At 38.5% G+C, this 23,789-nt stretch overlaps 1 protein-coding gene across 6 annotated transcripts in view; it reads right to left on the minus strand.

Moving 5' to 3' along the window:
* The window catches only part of MAPK10 (mitogen-activated protein kinase 10), a 2,349,270-nt gene that overhangs the window by 1,307,756 nt on the left and 1,017,725 nt on the right, over positions 1-23,789 (minus strand). For all 6 annotated transcript variants that reach the window (XM_044059145.1, XM_044059143.1, XM_044059144.1 and 3 more), the window contains exon 3: positions 11,621-11,790. In XM_044059145.1, the coding sequence (XP_043915080.1) occupies positions 11,621-11,790 (170 nt within the window). The remainder of the gene's footprint in view (positions 1-11,620; positions 11,791-23,789) is intronic.

Raw genomic sequence — 23,789 nt, forward strand, 5'->3', positions numbered from 1 at the left:
TTAGCTTCTGATAGCATTTTTAGGGCTTGTTATTGTGTGATAGCTGGAGGTGAGCAGGTTTCAGGTATATCTTGTGGAATAGATGGAGGAGATAGAGGGATAAAGTTGCTGAATTTATCGACCAGTAGTTTGTTATATATTTAGCCTCTGTGTAGGTAACATCATTCAAAATCAGTACAGTACAGCGCAGGAATGCAGTGTACTAATTGTAATATCATTCACAATTAGTATAGTGCATTCCTGCATTGTGATTTTGAGATTACAGACATAACTAGAAAAAAGACCTTGTGATTGTCTTTGGCTTGGATTGTTATTTTAGCCTCAGACTTGGTTTTGGTGGATTTTATTAAGTTTTTGTTTGTTTATTTCAGTACTGAGACATCTATCACTCTTGGAATTACTCTTCTTACTTTTGGTCAAAATTCTCTTCCTTTTATTCCAAAGCTGGTTGATGTTATGGTTCCAAGATTCGGGGTTGTTTCTTGGGTATGTCATATACTTGTCCCTACAGGTTACTGCTGCATCTGTGCAGCTGTTTACATGCTGGTATAATGTGATGGTGTCTGTTTCCACATATTCAGTGGAGTTATCTGGGTTTGGTGGGAATATCATCGCCATAATTATGTAATGTGGACAATCAGTCTGAATTATACAGGTATTAGATACAGTTCAATGACATAAAATGACAACAGCAAGTAATACCGTTTAAATACTCTCTCCAAGAATAAGCAAACAACAGAGTGAACTAATATTTTTTAATTAGTTATGGATATCTGTATGTTTCTGAAATTTTAAAAGAAAAACTAGAAAAATGCAATGGGTATCACTATACTGACAGTCAGCAATGTTCATGCATAACTCTGGAGTACTCATGATGAAAGTTAGTGGTTACTTTATATATGTAAAACTTGGGGGACAAGAATAACAAACTGAATTAAAATATGCGCAGTTATATGTGGCTGAATGGCCTTTTGAGATTCATCTTCAAGTTTATATTTAATGAAATGCATTTCTACTGTAACACTGTAACTTTACTATGTGGACAATTCATGCTGCAGAACTACAAACTTTAGCAATTATTTTGCTATAGGATGCTATGCAAGTGCCTGTGTTTCCTTGTGGTTTACACTGCATGCCCATTCAGACAATATATATTTTGAACAGAATGAGAAAGTAATAAGATCAGATGACTTTACCAATTAACCACAACACCTATACTTTGAATTCAGCCATAGTTTCTGACATGTAGTGTATAAGTATGCCCCTCAGCAAATATGCTTATAGATCTGAGTTGTCTGTATTTGCAAGGAAAATATAATCAAAACTGTGGAAAATGATGGAAAAGGAGATGCATTATTTTACTCCGCTTCTTCCACAAAAAATATGATATCAGTTTATAAAATGTGCCCCAGCACGCTCAGTTATATCGGCTGCAAATGTCAATCAGTTCTTAATAGTTCAGAGTGATGTGCAATTGTCTGCAACACTTAAGTCCATAATTCCAGAAGATTTGGTGATCTTAGAGTTTGAATGTATACCTTTGATGAGTTTAGGAAGCTTGTTCCTCACATCAAGGAGTGCAAAGAACAAGTTTAATATAGAAGACCAATGTCTGATATTCACTTTTCCCCCCAATTTATGGTCTTTTGTTTCCAGAATTGTTCATAGGTTTATAGGTGTGTACTAGGCTAATGGCTACAACACAGATATTATGCAACTCCTAAACAACATAGCTTTCACATTGGCTTTAATATCTCTACTGCTCTCTTCCAGGCAAATGACGTTACTTTCACAGACATGGATAATGGCCTTCTAAATACGGCTATCTTTCTTGGGTTAAAAAGGCTACTGACTTGGCTGACCACACTCTCTTACTTAAAGATCTTTATTACTTAGTTTCATTCTTGAAACTTGGAAATGGTTCTGTAACTATTGATACAAGACAGCATTTAATCTTAAACTCAGCAATTTACTCTTCACAAAAATCTCTGCTGAAGTGCCTCAAGCGTCCATACCTAGACCAATTCTATCTTGTTAATTATTTCTCTTCATTCTCGCCTTAATGATACTTTATACTGATAACCTCCTACTCCTTGCATCATCTAGTAATTGCAAACCAGCAAAACCTTCTTCAAAAAACTTGCATAAAGTCTGCAGCTGTTCTTCCACACTATGACTGTAAATGCCTATAAACGCTCACTTACTCTCCAGTAACTATTTTCTCTCCCTCTCTGATTATCCTGGAACTTCCATTTGAAAGTGAGTATCTTAGAACTGTACCAATACCCTCACTAAATATTAACATTTTTATTGAATCTGTTACTGATAAAGTACATTAACTCAAACTTTTCCAACATTTAACCTACTTCCCTCCACTAAAACATGATAATCCATTGGAAAAAATCGCCAAAACTAGAGTACACACTTTCCCTACTAACTTTAGATAACTCTAAAAACATTAATAAACTGCAAAAAATAAACAACATATGTTATTTCATTCATTATCTTCACTTATGACAGAAAACAGCACTAATTCCCTTCATATCAGCCTAATTTTTGACTACTATGTACAAACTCCAATTCTTAAACTTCTGCCGCAGCAGTTTACTGCTAAAATTGTCCAAAATATCCTTCTTTCTTTGCTGTATAGGCTCTAGCATTATCACAATACAATACTCTCCTTTCACCTTCAGCTGTACTGAGGATTCAGTAAATAAACTCCCATTGTTTTGAACTCGGTTCCTAGTGACACAGGAGCAGTATGCACTTTTCTTCAAAATCTCACTAAAATCGCACCTGTTCAATTCTTTACAATGTCGACATTTCCAATAGCACCAGTACTCATCCCACACATAATACTGCCATTTTGATATGCTTTGTTTGCCAGGGTTGCCAGATCTGCGGTTTTCCCGCCCAGGTGAGCTGGTTTTGGCAGTTGCCTATATGAAATTTGAAGCAGCTGCTGGTTGAAGGTTTTGTTCTGGAAACTGGTGGGGGCTGTTTTTGGGGCTAGGAAAGGTCTGTATTTACTGGAACTGCCTGGAGGTGGAGTCGGGTGGAAAGGTGAATCTCAGGTGGTGTAGTGGTTGCTTTCCATTTGGCTGAGTAAGTAATGTGCCATGATGACACATGCATGTACAAAGCAGCAGCAGCCAGCAGTCCTGCAGCAGAATCATAGACACAGAGCTTTTTTCATTTGTTGCATCTTCCTGTTCCAATGAGCTATGAATTACATGCCGGGCACAGGCAGCCAGCCTCATTGAGGTTACAGATAATAAGTGACTTGCTGTGCATTTCTTTAGTCAGCCTGTTCAAGGAGGCAGCTGAGCTATTCACTTTTTCCAGAATTCCACCATAGCCTGTTTATGTTCACAGCTCAGTTAGTTGCCCAGTGGGCTTAGTGCACTTATTGTTGCTTGTGATACTGTTCAAAAAGTTAGTTGGTATATGCATGTGTTTTATTTAGAGGAATGGGCATCCCTTTTCTGGCCGATGACGTTATTAACATAGCGTTTGTTTTTTGTTTGTTTCTTGTGGGAACTGTTGTGCATGTACAAGGTGTAAGTTGTGGAGTAATACATATTTTTTCTCTTGCAGTTACTGTTTGGTTTTGGAGCATACTAGTTTAGTGGAAAACATTTGTGTAAACTGATTAAAGTGGAGTAAAAGGCAACACTGTACTTACCTCAGTGTCAGCAGTGAGGTACACAGGTTTACATTGTACTAAATGTCAAATAGTAAAGCAATATTTCCAGCAAACTTACATTAACATGATTCAAATTGTTTGTCAGTTTTTCAGTGAATAAATAATACCACGGTGAGGGGGGGATACCTGGATTTATTATTTTTTTTTTTTTACTTTTTCTGTAGAAGGTTGTAAGCTTTGGGTATAGGTAAAACCTTTTAGAGAAGGGTGGGTTGGCATAACACTTAAGGTGTTTATGTCACAGATACAAAGTATAGAGTTTGATTCTCACCTTTGGGAAATTGGCTAGGCTTAAAATGGCCCAGAAAGATAACTAGTCTAGTACTCTTCCTACTTAAAGGTTCATAGGTAAAGTTGCTTAGTATGGTGGTTGTTGCATACAACTTGGCAGCACCAGCCTAATAGACACACATCACACTTTGGGAATCTATGCAGAATGTGTGTAAAAGAAAAGTGGGATTGTTCCGTTGTTCCATTACATTGTTCCAGTGCTCCTTCATCTTAGTTTTTCACTTGTGTATCTTAGCTTGTGTATGATATGCATTTGTAATCCGCAGTAATAAATGGTCTACCTTCAGTCTTAGTTGGGATGTACAAGGGCTGTAGCGATACTGGAGAACACTGGACCACAGCAGTGTCTTTGCATACTACTTAGAATGTTACGGCATTAGCATTGCTTGACAGCTGCTCTGTGTTCCTGCACCAAATTAAACTTTATTAAAAACAGCATATTATAAAAAGTCATGTCAGACAAAACCCCAACAGACAAGTTAAAAAAATCACTAGCCAATGTTAAATGATCCTTCACTTGAAACACTAAACATTTCTACGGCCTTGAGTTTGTCATGTTCCTGATAAAATGTTTTTTATGGTAAACCACTGAAAATTACATTTAGTCAGCATCAGGTGTTACACTTTCCTAGCTCCGAAAATGTGTTTGCAAAACTTGTTGTTCTATTAACTTTCAAAGTCTGTGATTTTGCCTCCTGTTTTTTTGGGTTTTCATATAAATTGCCAGTGCTTACAGTCAGTCTGTACCTGTAATGATAGGCATTAGAGTTTAATACGACTTATGCTGCTGATATCTTAAATTTTAATTGGATTAAAAAAAGCTTCACAAATGTTATATTGTTGGTAGCACAGGCATCTTCATTCTTGAACAAGACTTAAGCATAGTCCAGAGTCTTCCATTATCGGCATTACTGTTGATATACTGTTGAATACTGTTGATACGTTCTATGTAAAATTGGTCCCTCTGACTTCTTGAAGTCTGGGGCATGCCCAGGCTGACGGCAAATGCAACATGATTAACATACCTAATGTCAGACTTGTGTAGCACATGTAAAAGCAAAAGTAATTTTCCAGCTGAAAATCTTTTTAAGTACATGGTAAAACACATGCATTGACTGCATATAATGACTAAAATGTTTGTTCCTTTACTATAAACAAAAGTTAATCACTTAAAGTGTAAAACACATATATAGATATAGATCTTATCTTGGTAAGTAATGGTACCGGAATTGTTATTCATTATGTTGTGCTCCAGTCAGTCTCCAAAATATGCAGTGCTTCTTGCCCTCAGGGGTGGGGGGTGTCTTCTCCCATAACCCCTCTTATGTTGATCAGTGAAACTTTAAATTTTAACTACCCCCCCCCCCCCAACAGCACCACTTAAAAAATCTTGTCACTGAAAGAACTCTGCATTATAGCTTTCAGTATAAAGGTTTGTTGCAAGTAACTAGTGACAAAATCATATACTGAAAAGCATTATCTTATCTTTTGGGATGTTGTCTACCCCAGGAACTACCACATTGATAGTACACCCCTAAGAATTGACCCAGTTGTTCAGGATTTGGGAGGTTAAGTGGATAGTGACCTAATTTTTGACCATCTTGTGGGTTGTAAGAAAGTCCTTCTATACTGCAAAGCTTATAAACAAAGGGATTGTGTCTACATGTAGGGATGTCACTGCCCCCCTTTTCACCACTCTCATTAGGTTAGTCATTGAATATAATGCCCTCTTTGACATGTATCTGTCCAGGTACATGGAACAGCTGGAACACCAGCAGATACACCTTAAAAAAAGGATAAAAGTTCTAAACAGCAAGATATATATCAACCAACTCATAGTCCTGTCACTATGCTAGGTATCGTACAGACTGCTAAGAGCCAGAAACTTGATAGAAACTTTGTGTCTCTTTTACAGTCGGTAATTTATTTATGGTGCAGGACAATCTATAATGTATGGAACACAGTACTCCTTCATATTCCCAAGAGTAAATAAGAACAAAATGCCATAAATTGGCTATAATTAAAATCATAATAAACCCTATTGTAACAAGAGAATGCACATAATTAAAGTATTTTCATGGCTTTCTGGGTAAGCACTGTATTAAACTGCATTTGCATCAGAGATTGTTAGCAAATGTGCAGCTCTCACTTTATGTCGTCCTTGGAGCGCAGAAACCACAACTGTCAAAATTGTTCATTTTATCTTTATTCAAAGGGAATTTGGGAGATCTGGAGCAGCAGTGGATGTGAATTTGCAGAATGTCGTGGCCAAACTTCAGCGATAACGATGTTGAGCAGTTTTGGATAACCGTAGCAAATCACATGGATGCTTCAGGGAATTCTGACTTTCTACAACTGGACATTTTGCCTTGAGTCTGTTGACGATGCCTTTCAGTAATGCAGCTGTAGAAAGAACTTTCTCTGAACTGAATCTGATTAAAACTGCGAAACAAAATACAGAAAGGCATGCTAGAAGCTTTGTTACGCATTCAAAGCTGCATGAAGCGCAAAGGGTTCTGTTGCAATGGATTTATCCCAATAACAGTAATGCATAGTACATTTAATTCGAACATTTATTCATCCAGTCGTCATGATGATGATGATGTTTTACCTGATGAATGTTCTACCTGATGAATATTTTGCAGTTACAGATAAATAAGTATCAGGTAATTAAGATTAATTATTCGTAATTCATGATATATTTCACAATTAATTTTATCACGTTAGCACGTGCAGTCTCTTGTTACAATAAGGTTTATTATGACTTTATAACTGATTTATGGCATTTTGTTCTTATTTACTCTTGAGGATATGAAGACATACATTGGGCTGTTTTTTGGAGATGATTGGGCTGTCTTTTTAAAAAGTATCTGGCAACCCTGATGTTTGCTTACCAGCTGTAAGAACAGAAATTATAGGTGTTATACTCTTGTGTAAATACCATGCCATTCTATAAGATGTTATCATCCTGTGTAAAACTGTTGTATAAAATAATTTTTGTCAGTACACTGATGAGCCAGTTCCAATGAAAAATAAACGTAACATTAACACAGACTGTAATTACTGTGATATATTTATATTGTGTGCTTTTTCGTTTGGGTTGTGGCTGAAAATTCCCTTTCAACCAGCCTATGTACCTGGTTAACAAATGATTAAGTACATAAATAAAACTCTCAGTGTCCTCACTGTTACATAACATGAAAACCAGCAACCAGCAAATTATTTTTTCCAATAAGCAACCGCTAAACAAGACAATAACATTATTAGTAAGTAGAAAAGTACGCTGCTGACTGCTGTTCACAAACTTCATAACCTATATCAATGTGTATGTGTGTGTGTGTGTGTGTGTGTGTGTGTGTGTGTGTGTGTGTGTGTGTGTGTGTGTGTGTGTGTGTGTGTGTGTGTGTGTGTGTGTGTGTGTGTGTGTGTGTGTGTGTACACTTTTTTAAAAGCCTATGCAAATCACCAATTCAGACTATGAAACAACTTTGAAAAAGGCAATTTTAATCCACTAACACACCAGTAAAATCTAAAACAACCACAAAGTTTTAATTATTAGCAGTAATATGCAGTGGATGGATTATGGTGTTATATAGTCACCCCATTGAGTTTCAATATGTTTCCTCAAAAAACAAAGCCTCAAAGCACAAAATTATAGCAACAGCATGCATAGAACATGCCTGAATACTGTGTAACTCATATCACATGTACTGGAGATCATGAAAAATACAATCAATTGTAAAATTCAACAAAAATGCTTTCACCTCCCCAATGTGAGGACAAGCCCCCCCCAAACTTTATTAATCTTACTCAAAGGTGGTTATGTTGAAAAAAAGAATGATCGCTGAAAGATAACTTTAAAACTTGTCTCACTCTTTCTCTGAGAAGGTCAGTGAACATGTTAAGCAGACACATACAAGCAACAAAATTTTTCATGTGTGCTTTGGAGCACAGTGAAATGAGTAACTAATGACTTAGTCTTGTAGGTTCATATAACTGTGATATGAACAATGAACTGTAACTCCCATGCAGTATCTAGTTAGTGAGGAAAACCTCGGCAATAAATTGTACATAACAGCATATTACATACTCTAGCTATGTATTATTGCAGGGGTCTATATCACTTCGTCGAAACGGCAGAAGTGCGAACACCATATGCTTGAACTTCTAACCTCAAAGTGTAAAACCATCGAAGGCTTAAAAAAGCGATTTTTTTTCCCAGGGAAAAAAATCGCTGTTCCAAGAAACACACACACAACACAAGCACATCAAAAAAACAGCAATCCACACACATACACTTAAAATCCTACATCTAACCCTACACTAAACTGTACATACACTACTATCTATCCACTTACCTTAACCCAAACCCTAACCCTAAGGTCCGTCACTATCGCACACTCACCTGACCCGTGCCCTAACCCTAACTCACCTATCCCGCCCTAACCCTAAAGTCTGTCACTATCGCACACCCATCTCACCCGTGCCCTAACCCTAACTCACCTAGCCCTAACGTCCACTCAATCGCAAACTTACCAGAACTTGACCCGTAACTTTCCACCACAATGCTGAAAATCATGAAGCCACAGAAATGGCCCACCAAATTCTTCCCTGGGAAAGAATTCAGTGTTCCGCAGCTTTGCGATAATCAGTTTTCGAACTTCACAGTTTGAACATATGGTGTTCAAACTGCTGAAGTTTTGACAAACTGATAGGAACCCTTATTGCTGTAAACATCTACAAAGACACATTTTTACACCACCTAATAACCATGTTTATATGCTGAGCACAGATGGAGTGTGTCTTTGTAGTTTTCTACTTGTTGTCTTGTATATGGCATTCTGAAATCAAGTATTTTTATCTGCTCTACATAGTATTCAGAAAATACCTCCAAATCCTTATCCCAAGATTTCAAATAGTTATCATTTGCTGTACAAAACTCTGTAAACATAACTTTACTAGGTTTCTACAGCAGCAGGAACTAATATCACTTTTAATATACTGCACTGTGAATGAGTTATTACTTGCCTCAAAATCCTAACTCGCCTAGACCAAAACTAAAGAGCAGTGTTTTAATTGAAAAAAAACCATCATCTTCTTCTGTCAGTCCACTTACTCCAATGTGACTTTTCCTTTCACTCCACATGATTTTGCCTTATTCATGCATCATGTGTCTTGCAAATGGTATATCCTTAACTCATTCACTTGTGGGTACTTACCAATCAAACTGCTAGTTTGCATCTAATGCTGTCATACACCATAGCTGTCTTTACCGATGTCACTGTTGTAATCCTTCCTGCCATCAAAATTTGGATTGTTTAAATACTAATTCTTCTGGATTGGGATCTATTGGCAGACTTATCCTAAGCATAAGGATTTATGAGCATAAAGCTCTGCGTCTAATAATGGTTCATACAGTGATATCATATTGGGCTAATTTATTATTTTATCTGTGTTGTATTCTGCAGTGTCATGCCACAAACACGTACTGCCTACAGTGCTAATAGGGATAACTGCAACATCAGTAATTACAATAAACATAAAAGGTTCAAGTAATATTTCCTTCTCTCCTCAGTCCCACTTATATCTTATTTTTTGCACTGCTGTTCTATAGCTGGTTGTTAGCACTGGTACCTTGACTTTCATTGTCTATGTCTGAGTGTCAACGCATTTCTGCTTTTTCTGAATAAAGAATTTTATAACTAGCTTGTCTAACATTTTAAACTGAAAAAAATGCTAACCATAAAGTTGTACTGCCAATGTCTTTCCTGAAAGAGAGATCTTGGTTAGTAGGAGCTACTACAACTTTAACAAAAGTAACAAACAAATACATAAACATTTTGGTATACTGTGGCAGTAAATCAAATAGACAGAAGAACCAACAATGGCCTGCAGAAATAGTTATTTAATAAGGTGTAACATTTTATTTCACAAATAATTACATTTTCTTGAATTCAGCAGAAAGCCTTCATTAAAACTGTGTGTGTGTGTGTGTGTGTGTGTGTGTGTGTGTGTGTGTGTGTGTGTGTGTGTGTGTGTGTGTGTGTGTGTGTGTGTGTGTGTGTGTATGTGTGTAAATGTGAGCACTGGAAGCTAATGCAAAAGTTATGCATTATTAGCTGTACAAGACTGCACACTGGTTCTCATGCATCATATGTTCACCTTGTATGAAAGTCAACAATTTATTAAAACTTTCCTTTTCAGGATATAATACAAGAAGAGATATGTGGGGGTAAAAAGGTAATGTTCCCTTCCATGTAAAATATACACATTAATTCAGACAACGGAATAATAAAAAAAGTCATATATTTTAGAGAAATAGAATCTCAGTCAAAATGTAACAGCTGAATGAATACTGAAACATTTCTTTCAGGATGATGCATACGCATTTTCTCTTTGCTCTTCTCAGACCATGAAAATATACATAATGCACAAAACAGTCCCAACAGCAACCAGGTACCTCAATAAATAGTAAAAAATCAATTCAGCAGCAAAAACAGAACAGAGGTAAGGCTCCAGGCTTCTTCAAACAGTTTGCATCTCAACAATAAAACTGTTTGAAGAAGCCTGGAGCCTTACCTCTGTTCTGTTTTTGCAGCTGAAATGAAAATATACATAGCCATTGCTTCAAAAGTATAGTTTGGATCTTAGCACCAGGAATGATACAATGGTATAAGAGAGGTATAACAACGTCACTACATTTTTTATCCCTTCTTTCACATTCCAGAAGCTTTTTAAAATTTTTAATGCATGCTCCCATGCGGTCCAATACTGTAGTCCAGTATCCCTTTACAGTATATACTGTGGTTCCTTGCATTCCTCAAAAATGCCCTCACACAGCTTTGTTCCTGCAAAATATATACTTAGTATCTCTTCCAACAAATGTTTCTGTCTTTCTGAACATTAATTCCTAGGCCCAACAGCACAATTCCTACCTCTGTACTTGGATACAGACAAATGAGGATGGGTGTCGGATACAAGGAGCAGATAAGGAATGTATGATTACTGAACTGAACCAGATACTAGCAAGTTTCTAAGAAAAACTTAATATAGTTCTGCTAAAATGTTGTTTGCCTTTTTCCGGTTAGGGGTCGCCACAGCTGAACTCTGGTCCGCTAATGATTAGCAGTTGATTTTTTTTTTTATGGTGCCGAGTTGCCAGCCTGACACCCAACCTTCAGCAAAAGCACGCCCATTCAAGCATGTCTTTCGGAGGCCACTCGACCGTGGGGAGGACATGCAGACTACACACAGAAGGCACTCCAGCTGAGAATCGAACAGGAGAACCTCTTGCTGTGAGGCAACAACGCTACTGCTGTACCACCACGGCTATAGTTCTGCTAAGATATAAATGACTAAAAGACTCAAAAGCTTAAATATAATTGATCATTTATTGTAGAAAATGAGTATTTCAAAAGGATATGGCAGGCGTTAACTTCCAATTTCTAATTAAGTGTATTATGGGAGAACACAATGAACTGGAATTGCTGTACTGATCACTTTTCTAACAACCATATGTTTCTTATGCAATCTAAATGTTTTCATGCAGCATTTATTACAATATAATTGCTCTTCTTGGTGCTAACTTACAAATCATTTTTACATTATGATAACTCTACTCACCAAACGATTCCTTGAGCTCCTGAGCCAATGGGTTTCAGGTTCTGATAGCGTTTGAGAACAGTGAAGGTAGAGTCCCCAACTTCCACACTGTAGAACTGGTTGTCGACTTTGCTTTTGCTCATGTTGTAATGCTTTGCAATATATGACACATCCACTTGTTTTCCAAATCCCTGTGATTAAAAGAAAATCATTTGAAACAGTCAAATAAAGATTATGTTTTATCCTTTACTAACAAAAGTCCATACTCGTATGCAATGGTGTGCGATCACAGCAACTTTACCTACTCCTCAGCCCATGTAGACAAATTCCGATGTTGTAGGGAGTGTTGGTCTTTCAATGCAACATTGGTAATTGTTACTTTAAGGAATTTCGGAACTTTAGAGTGCGCTCATCATATAAATTAAAATGCAGAATATACATTTTCAAGGCTTATTATATGTGTCTGATTGTTCTTCAAGCATGTTGCCTGTTACATATGTGACCATACCAATATTAACCCGAAACTTCACACTATGATTAAATCTACAGTCCACATCATCTGAGTTGTAGCAGACTGAACAGTTATGAGAAGAGAGAATATTTTGTTTTTTTATTTATATCCCCTTTGTATGTGAAGGCAGTCGTTAGACATAACAGATGTGCATCTCTCTCAGTGTAGTTCTCCTTACAATGTGCTTCCCAGCTACTCAGATACTCTCTCACGTCCATTAACTTTTTATGATTCAGTACTCATCATATATTTCAAAACTTGTCTCTGAATCAAGTAATAATCCAGTTATTCTAATGTCACAAAAAAGAAATAATGCTGACAAATACCAATGAATCTACATTCATACATTTCCAATTTATAGGCTATTTCTTGAAACTATAAATAACACTTTGTTGACTAGTGTCAATATTTTAATATTAAACTGTAACTCAGTGGTGCTTTGATACCATATGAAATAAATATTTACTCATTTCTATGCATTACAAGTACTGAAAAGATTGGCTGAAGCATTATCACAACGTTTTGTGAGATTTTTAGTGCCTTGCCTTAAGCATAGTCATATCTACCCATGGCGACTTAAGCCTTTTCAAACAGGCATACATGGAGTTCAACATTTCCTGGGCACACCTTTCAAATGTTGTAATTTAGGCACAGAGCTATGATTTCTGATCATATGTTTATCACTGTTCTGACTTCATTGCTGCTCTTAATAAAGTTAGAACTTTGTATAGGTGTATTAATTATTAAGTCAAAACAAAATAAAATCCATGTAAACATCAGTGTTACTATGTGTTCTAGTACAAATAGATATAAATACAAACATAATACTCTGTCAAATGAGAAAATGTTCCTCTGTTTTGGCTCCCTGATGTAATGTTTGAAAATCAGTGTTATGAATGGTAACACCCAAAGGCTGAAAGCACATTCTGAGGAATATTTGAATCCATCTGAAAGTATTTAGACCAGTATGCCATGAAACATGGAAAGCATTTTATCTCAATTAAAAAGAGCATTTATATGTTTGAGATATTTTACTGCATAGGCATTCTCTTGTAGCCATACTGCCAGACTAAAAGGAAAATTCTGTTTCCTATCTGTAACTTCTTCTGTTCAGTTACATTCTTATTAGACATCACTAAGATATTCATACTTTGAAAAATCTTCCTGAGAGAGGCAACAGCCCACTCTCCAGATTCTGAAGGTTATCCATTCTATACAATCCGGAATTACATATGTCCAATAAAAGAATCCCTTTATCATCCAGACTCCTCAAATAATTTTTTCCTCTTTTTTTAATTTCTACAAATGTTTAGAGATTCTAATACCTGAACAGGAATAGACTCTGTTCCTAGGTCACGGTAAGATTACATTTGCCATAATGAATCTAGAATTGCCTCCTTCTGCAGTTCATGCAATTATATGATTAAGTCTCAAACTCCACCTAAGACAGCACCAACTCAGACACTGACACAGCAGTCATCTTCACAAAGAAGCTCTATACCCACCTATACAAATGCATAAAATTAGCAGTCTCAATCTGAGCAAAATACAGAGGGAATTTCAAAACAAACCACCATGGAGGCCCACCAGCATAAACAAACCTTACAGCAACATAGGAAAAGTCTTTAACTTATACAGCAGATCCAAAACTTCTCATAACAAGACAGAATCAAAATATTAGAAGGGAAATAAAAAAATGTTACTAGGACTAATAAAACAACCTAAAAACTTAAGCTGGCTTTTGAAGATAAAGATAAGTACAAGTACTTCTTTGCTTACAGTAAAACAACTGACAAACGTAGTTTAGCTTCTGAAGCTAGGGTTAACTACAAGCCTTTCTTTAGCAATGTTAGAAAACTAAGGAACAATATCCAACAATGCCTGGAGCTTACTCTAAATGGGATCATCTACTTCAATCAAATAGACATCATCAATATAGCAGCAAACAAGTGCAAACATCACCCCCAAAACATCTATCCAAACTCTACATATCCCAGAATCTCTTACAACCCTCTATTATCACCAAGAAATATGTTGTGAAAGTGCTATAAAAGACCAAAATACTCCTTCTTCTGTAGGACCTGACAACGTACATGAATTTTTAATAAAACATCACCAAACATGCCCTCACCAAACCTCTCTTCAATTTGTTTAATGTAAGCTTTGCCATTTTTTCTCGAATTATGGTGCACCATAGTGGTGGTGTTCCTCAGCAATGGAGGTCCAACCATGGACCATGGTAATTATAGACCCGTCAGATTTAAAAGCCTGCTCTGCAAAACTATACTGTATATCATAACTGATTTATCAATTATGATATCAAAATTATCATCACTCACAACAATCCATCTTAGTCAAAGGGAAATCTTACCTATTAAACATAGTTAACATCTTCCAGAGGGTCACACAGGCTGTTAACATTCACCTCACTATTCAAACAGTGTATGTTGACCTGTCCAAAGCGTTTGGCATCATATACAATACTGGTATAATAAGTAAATTAGAAAACTTAAATATAGATTCTTATGCTGTAAAATGGATAGCAAGCTGACTAAAAGAAAGACCCCAAACAGCTGCTGTGGCAGCTGTCGCATCTGATAGTATGAAGGTAAGAAGTAGCATCTGCCAAGGTACTGTATCAGGACCCCTCCTTTTAAGCATTTATGGCTTTGATCTCCAAACTAAGAACTAGGGCCTCTGGTTAATCTACAGACTGGGTGTTATTGTCAAGAACCCCTCTGCCACCTGTCCCCTTCAGAAAGAATTTTATGATGTTCTGAAAATGGGTGCAAATTAACATGAAAACCTGTTGTATTGTGTCATTTGGCAACCCCCCCCCCCGAACATATAGTCTAGATAATACTCCACTACTAAATGATAATGTAGTCAGGGACGTGGGTGCCTGGGCTGATAGTTCCCTCTCCTTCATGCATCATGTGGAAACCATAATCAGAAAGTTCTTCTAGTTAGCACAACTAGAACGTATTATTATGATCTAATAATGTAACTGTCTTATTATATGTAGCACTGAATAGATCAAGTATAGGCACAATGTTTCCTTCAGGATGTACCTCACTTACCAGAGTCCTAGAGGTTCCTAACTGAGAAGATTTCAGGCTACCAAGACAGACTAGAAGCTTTATGCCTTCACTCAGTATCCTACAAACTCTTGAGAGGCATGCAGCACCTCTTCTGCTGTGTCATTAGAGACCATATTGTCTTTGATCTCCGACATCACTGCAAGTCTAATAGCTTTGCACACACCATGAAGCAGTTTTCTTGTTTTTTTGTCCAACTGATCCACAGATTTTTGGGACCAGTCAATTACATCAAAGCTGCAAGTTAGAACAAGAAGACTAAGTTAATTTATAGCTTGAATTTTATTCCAAGACAGATTTAATTTTAGTTTTAGCTTTTCTAAAATATTCCTTACCAAGCTTTGTTCTCATTTACTCATGATTTATTTAACCTTTAATTTTTTCCAAGATGTTTTTGCACTCCCTCTTGTTCAGGTTCTTTAAGCTCACACGCCTCTCCCTAGTTTATATTTTAGAAGTTTTAGTTTTCCTACCATAAATGCTGCTTTTGCACATTTATCAAGATCAAACATAATTCTTATATCTTTTATAAAGTCTTTTGTGTGGTAGGTCTGGTTACATCATATCCTATCCAAGATCATTCCATAATCTTCTAGAGTTGCTCAGAAGATCCCAAGCAGTTTTAAAGTACACTTGTGAGGATTAGTCAGTCGCATTCTTAGCCTTTTCACTTTCATGATCGCCACAAAAAGTCCAATTTCAGCAACTTGAGAAAGGATTTTAGATTTTATTGGACTGTTCTTTAACATACAAGCTGCAACATATTTCCTTACCTCAGTAAACCAAGTTAATTTTTATGCTTGCTTTCTTGAAGTTGAAATTATTTTACATGGCTTATTTTTCTCTCTCAACAAAATCTGCTTAATAATTTTCTGATATTTTTCTCTTTGAAAATGTTGGATCGTAGTAAATAGTTTATTTACCTATAACATTTTTGGAAGCTTTATCCATAATGCTGTCACCGTTCCATAAATCAAAAGTTTACACAGATTTCACATACTGAATGTTTATTGTAACTTCTGACAGAGGGGAAAGGGAATCAGATTATATAATCTAATATAGCTTGGCTTACTGTAATTCCTAGGTACTTGAAACTGCCTGATTTCTGCTTGAAGTACAATTAATATTCCTATATTGCCATGCATCTTTCGGGACTAAGAGTTTAGACTTTAGTGTAGCCGCTGTGCAGGTATGATATCTTCATAATTTCCTCCAATAATCTTTTTCCCAACAGGATTAGGCAGTCTTCACTGAATAGGCATTTCATATAAATTATTTCACTGTTCTGACACTTTCTATATCCGTGTTAGTTTTTACCATTTATTCTAACGGATCCTGCTATGGCAATTTCTACACCGCCAGTGGGTATTACACACAGTAAATTCAATAGCTGCAACTCCATTCTTTTGGGGGAGGGATGCGTAATTATACTAAAGTGGATGTAAAATAAGGTATACAGTCATAGCTGTTGGAGTAGACAAATGTTTCACATTAGTTGCTCCGGATATAAAATCTGGCTATCAACTTGTGATGTTGGCTGCAAAACAACTACTGCAAAAACTTTCATGAGGTTGGACATGTAAGTATACATCGTTTGTGTGAAATGTACAGCACACATATACACAGTAAATGCAGGGGCTAGAAATCTATGCTTCTAACATGCTCACATGTGACTGGGAGGTAGGCATACATAATCCCATGACTGAGGAGAAACATGCAGACATCCACTCTGACAGCTGATGGTGTGCACCCACTACAGCTATGGATTATAACATCTGTCCACAATCTCTATATGCAGTGTGAGGGAAGGAATAAGAAAAAGATTAGATCCTAGCAAGAGTTTATGTAATAGACTTTCTGTTATGGACCTAAAGCACAGCCCAAACAAGGGCAGTAAAATGCTTCTGACAATGCAGTGCTGCATAATAAGGTGAAGTGCAGATGACTAATGGAAAGGCAAGCAGTCCTGACATCTCCTGCCCAGGCAAACATGAAGCCCATCAAGAAGACATACTTCTGCACAACATGAGGCGCATGACAATCACTGGAGTCTGCATGGCTACACAATAACATCTCCATAATATCTGGTGGGCACATTTGCATTGCACTGCATTCGGTAGCAGCCACCAGCACGTGGCAGATAATGTACTGTCAACCAGATATGACCACAGTAGTGAACATAGAACCTGTCAATGTACTGTGAGGTACTTTTCATAGCATCTCAGTGAATAGCATGGATACTATACATAGTATACATAAGACAGGACATCAACTCACCATACATAAGACTTGCTATAGCTTTCCTCATCTGTATAGCACAATGGGTACAAAGATACACACACACACACACACACACACACACACACACACACACACACACACGTGCAATATGAAATATGTACAAAAACATGTGGCTCTACATGCTCTTGCTTGCAACCTCATGTACAACGTTCATGCATGGCACCGCATCACCTAACATACAGAATGTTACAGACAAGTACAGACTCTTCCATAAAATACACAGTGGCTGCGAGTGCTGGGACAGAGTGTCTTTTTAAGTGGCTGTATTTAGGAAACAGAAACCTAACCTTGCCCCAGGACCATGCAAAATATAGAATAAGATTGTACTATTAACTGGGTTCTTTTAGTACCAACAGTTGTACTGCCACACACCACACTATCACCTCTGTCCACATTGTAGGTTATAAGCTGTGATGTGCAATAGCTGTACTGTCACATACCACACTGTCACCTCTGTCCACATTATAGGGTATAAGCTGTGATGTGCAAGAGCTGTACTGCCACATACCATACTATTATCTCTGTCCACACTGTAGGATATATGCTGTGGTGATCACAGTCTAAGGGTGTGTGATGGACTTGCAATGGAAATCTGCACTGTCTGGAAAAGCCTGCCAGCAGTGGTACAATGCTCTCTCATGGCATTGCAACAGATTATACATTATGCCTAATTCTGCAATAGCACCACTATGAAATAGGCAGAAGGTATGGTCAGCGCTTATGCCTAATTCTGCAATAGCACCACTATGAAATAGGCAGAAGGTATGGTCAGCGCTGGATACCTCATCAATATAACTCCAATGTAGCGACATGGTACAGGGTAGTAGGCCTGTATACACTGCAAACTGTGAGTTCTTAGAAGATGTCACAGTGAGTCTGCTTCCAACCACAGAAAAGTCCTTGAGCCTCCTCCAGATGTCAGGAAATAGCACGTTGGATCATTTCATCCATAAAAAAGTGTGTGCGTGTCATACCCTCTTCCCTCCGACGCTCTCCCACGTATACACACACACACACACACACACACACACACACACACACACACACACACACACACGAATAAACTTATTTTGGACCATTATCTTTAAAGCATTTAACCTTATCCCATATAAAAGGAATACTGAATAGTAAATTATTTAAGTATTCATTTTCAGACTTTTTGGAATTTTTAGGGAGTCTGGCTTCATCATTTGAGAAATTGTGTAATAGAGAATTAGACATTCATATTTTTCTTACATGTTCAACAAAATAGTGGCCAAAGTTTTCTACAAAACTCTTGTGTTATTCGGTGAACTATTATTGTTTAGTCTAGTACATATTTGTGAACTGTTCATATTCTAACTTGTATGTAATTCAGATTTTGTCTGACATTTTTGATGGTTATTATTCAAACTGTTTAATGCGTAAATATTTTGTACAATGTCTTGGCCATGGACAATTTATGACAAAAGGTACATATTGTACTCCTTCAAATGACAGTACTTGGGATGGAAATTTGAGATGTTGACCGTATTATAGTACTGACATATGACTGATGCAAGTTTTGTGTACATTGTGAACAAAACGTTATCTAACATTTTTCCATATTTGTCCAACAGGAAATAATAGGGTGGAGGTTGGCATGATGGTTAAGTGTTTACCTTATAGGCACAGGGTGCAGGGTTTAATTCTCACATATGGTAATTGGCTAGGCTTAAAATAGCCCATAAGGACAATTAATATAGTACTAATCTATGAACTTATGAAAAGCATGTTAATCTGTTTGCAATTTTTCAGTAACAGTTCTTTGTGATGCTGAATGTAGTACATGCAGTCAAAACTATTTGAAATACATATCTGCAATTTACACCATTCATAATGCATTATAATTCCACATAAATTATTAGTATAAGACTCAAAACTCAGAAAGAGCCTTTGATGTGCTAGAAAACAGTTAGCTGCATATACTATATCCTAATGAATCAAATTTTTGTAATAAATTAAAATGTATATTTCTTACACTTATACAGGCCTACCCTACCACACCACCACACACACACACACATTGGCACACAGATGATGGTATGAACATGAACATACCTCCTGCCACTGATGAGGGTATCCCAACACACTCACACCCTCTGCCCACTGATGAGGTGTCCAGCCAGGTGACCATACCCTCTGCCTATTTTATGCTGCAGCTCTTGCATAAACTCTTAAACTCACACTGAATAATATAATGCTTCCTCCTATGAATGGAGGATAGTTCAGAATTGTATGACTTCATGGGGATGTTTAAATGGTTGTGTTTATTCTAGTTTGAGATGTCTGATGAATATTCTTATTGTTAAAAGGAATGAAATTCTTACTAGGTACTGGTTACCTGTTTATTGTTTTTTAAAATGAAAGTTGTGCTTATTTTAGTTTGAACAATCTGATGAGGTCCCTATTAGTTAAAAGGAATGAAGTAAGTTCTAGGTACTGGTTATCTATTTATTGTTTTCTGGATAAAGTACTTCATTTTCCTGATAGTGGTTTTCCACATTTTCTACTGATTTGGGCCATATCAGGAAGGTGAGCAAAGCTCCATTACATCTGACTGGACTACTCTACAGGTAATTTAGCATCTTTGTGACTGGATAGTCCAAAATTGCTTAAAATGATGCTAAAGAATACAGCATGAATTCCAGTGAAAATGTCAGAAACAATAACAGTGGCATGACAGCATACATGTATTTATGTAATCAGACAACCTATTATATAACAGTGCCATGACAACATATATGTATTTATGTAATCAGACCTCCTATTATATAACAGTGGCAACATACATGTATTTATGTAATCAGACCACCTGTGGAATAATAAGTGAAACTTTAATATCATGTTCCTTGGTACTTTAAAAAAAAAAACGTTATGCACTTACCATAATGGTCCATCTGAGTTGTTCATTTGTCTTCAACAGATGGGACCTTTGGGGAACACAGATCTGGCACAGATCCGACTCAACCGCATTTTTCAGCATGAGATCTAAGCTCCTCCCCTACCCATAATACCCCTGTCTCCCTCCTCCCCTCAGATTGAGTTTGCTGCAGACAGTAGCACCCCAACCTAAAACATATGCCTAAAACCCTGGCATTATCACCCATTTGCTCAATAAGAAAGGGTTAATGGGAGTAGAGGGGCTATGCCTCTTCCATCCGGTCCACTACACAGCCCACACAAGGCAGGGGGTAGGAGGGAGGGATGGTTGAAGACAAATGAAAAGCAACAACTCAGATGGAATGTTATGGTGAGTACATAACCTTTTTTTCCTGAAGTTGTTGTTTTCATTTGTTATTCAACAACCTCTGGGACAGAGTCCCCAGCTACCAAAGTGCCCTGGGAGGTCCTCATAAAAGGATGTTCCAGAGCACAGCTGAGCCAAAGATGCCCTGCCCCTGGAAAGAAGATCCAACTTGTAATGGGAGATAAATGTATAGGATGATGCCCAGGTAGCTGCAGAGCAAATATAATCTAAGGAATCCATGGACCAAAAGGGCGCAGAAGTAGCTACGGACCTGGTGGAATGCACCAAGGCATGCCCTGGTGGAGATAACCCTTTGGCTCGATAGCCCAATGAAATGCACTCAGAAATCCATTGAGCAATAGTCACCTTTGAGACAGGCTTTCCCAAGAAGGGTTAAGAAAAGGAAACAAAAAATGAATCAGGCTTACGAAAGGATTTTGTTCTATGCAAGTAGAAACGCAGTTGCCTGTGAACATCAAGCAGGTGCAATTTATACTCTCCTTTATTCTGGAAATCTGGGAAGAAAACAGGAAGATTAATGACCTGGTTAATATTAGACTCTAATGCCACTTTCGGAAGGAATGAAGGATTTGTCTGTAGGGAAACCCTATCTTTATGAAACCCCATATAAGGGGGCTTGACAGATAAAGTTTGGATCTCCAAAACTTTCTTGGCCGAGGTAATGGCAACCAAAAAGGCCATCTTCCAAGAAAGGAACTGCAAGTCAACCGTAGCTGCTGGTTCGAAGGGGGGAGATAAGAGAGCTTGCAGCACTAAGGTGAGATCCGAAGGGGGCACTTGGTCCATGACTGGAGGCCTAAGTAACAAGGTACCTTTCAAAAAGGCCTTACAAATCTTGGAGGAAGCCAAGGAAACCACATTCTCTCCTATGTGAAAATTAGAGATCACTGCCAGTTGTACCTTTACCATAGAGAAACTAGCACCATAATTAAAAATATCCACCAAAAACTCCAAAATGGCAGGAACTGGGGCAGTAAAGGGATCCAGATCATGCTGAGAAGCCCATATGGAGAAATGTTTCCACTTACTGGAATAAACCTTTTTCTCCTCTGCCGACATGGACCCTGGGGCAGACTCAGTGATCTCTTTGACCAGGTCCCACTGCAGTCTGTTGACATGTGCCATGTAATTCAGCACATGCAATGCAAGCATAGCTGAAGTCTGCTTCCTGAAACGGTCCATGGCCCATGACGCTTGGTCCGGCGGATGGAATGTGGAGCTCTCCTGAGTGAGCTCTTTCTTGCTGGCCACCACAACCACCATGGCATTGACCGGGGATCCCTTTGACCAATGTTCCCTATCCAAAGGAGCACTGAGTATTTTGTCTGGGTGCTTGGGGATAGGCTCAACTGTATCTGGTTCCTTCCATGTCGTGGATGAAATTAAATCCACAAAGGGATCCATGGGAGGAGACACCCAGGAGGTAGAGGGTCCTATGCCAAATACCTCCAGGAACACCGACTCATCCATGTTGGGTTTTTGGGTGGACCACTTCTCACGCTGGTGCAGGATCTCCATGATGTCTCCGAAGGAGACATCATCTGGGGGTGATCGGGGGAAACTCTCCCCTTCCTCCCAGTGGGGAGCCCAAATGCCTCCTTTTGCATGTGTGTTTCCGAGGGAGCTCCTCAGGGGGAGTTTCTGGGAAGGACTCAGTAATCTCAGGAAGCTCCCTGGGGGGGGGGCCCTGGAGCATAGTGGTGACAGGCTGTACCTGAGGGGGCAGGATGGCGGATTCTGGGGCAGAAAGAGAGGGAGCCAGGACAGACTCTGAAGATGACAGCATGAAGGGGCTCAACAGAGCTGAGAGAACTCTCTCCACCACATCGAAAGCAGAGGGCAAACGAATCCCCGCAGCAGAGGTAAGTAGAACTGGATCCACCACCCTCTGCACAGAAAAGTAAGCTGGATATGAGCCTCCAGGTGTGGAGACTCAGAGTGGAAGGGCCGACTCCAAAAATCTCAAATCTGATGCCATCCCTTCGGATCCGGCACTGAGACTACAATTCTGAGAGGTGGACGGCTCTGAAAGAGTCAAAGGCAAGCCACTCAGGGCAAAGGTCAGCATCGAGGTACCTGGAACAATAGGCACTGACCCCTTGATGCCAGGAAACCTTGGACCCAATGACTCCAAAGCTGGAGGTTGGATCAGTTAAGGAGCAATGGGAAGGAAAGTAGACTGCATGCTCCCAGCTCCGGAGGAGGAGGGAGCAGGCCAGACTCCCATCTGAATCTAGGTCCGGAATAACCTCCGCATCATCCTGTCCACCTCGGCTTCAGAAAGACTACCAGTGAACCAAATGGAAGAAGCCACCAACCTGGGCCTGGAGTGGTGCCGAGGGGAAACAGATAGGGGGGGAATGACCCTAGAAAATCTCTAGCTCTGGAGAAAAATGTGGAGATCAGAGTTGAGGAGAGCCTCGGGTTGGATCCAGCCGAGAGTTGGCTGGGGGTTTGTCAAGTGAAGAGCAGTCAGGGGACCACTTCTTAGGCCTGTCCTGATCCTTGGGATGAGACTTTTCCCCGTACCCTGACTTCTTAGACAGAGGTTGAGTCCCAGAAGCTGGGGAGGAAGAAGAGGAAGAGGGAGTAGCAGCCTCTGGGGAAGGAGGCCCTTAAGAATTAACTTGTTCCTCCTGTCGATCAAAGCATGGGGATTGAAATCCATGCAGATCAAACAGGAGGTCTCTAAGTGCTCTTTCCCCAAACATACAACACACAGAGTATGGCCATCAGAGGGGGGCAGCTTTTAGCCATACTCAGCACACTTCCTGAAGCCTGGCTTAGGGTTTTTTGCCATGGCTAAATAATACCACACTCACACACACAAGAAAGAGAAAGGGCGGGAAGAGAAGGTTAGAAAGAGAAGACTTTTGTTTTTTGTCTTTTTGTAGGAACTGATGCAAACTAGCGCACAGGGATAGGATAGATAAGGTAAGACAGACAGAGATAGAGAGTTATAGAAGCTAGAAAAGTAGAAATATTCACAAA

This window comes from Protopterus annectens, chromosome 17.part0, assembly GCF_019279795.1.
Source record: "Protopterus annectens isolate FY-2018-M chromosome 17.part0, PAN1.0, whole genome shotgun sequence".
NCBI classification, from domain to species: domain Eukaryota; kingdom Metazoa; phylum Chordata; order Ceratodontiformes; family Protopteridae; genus Protopterus; species Protopterus annectens.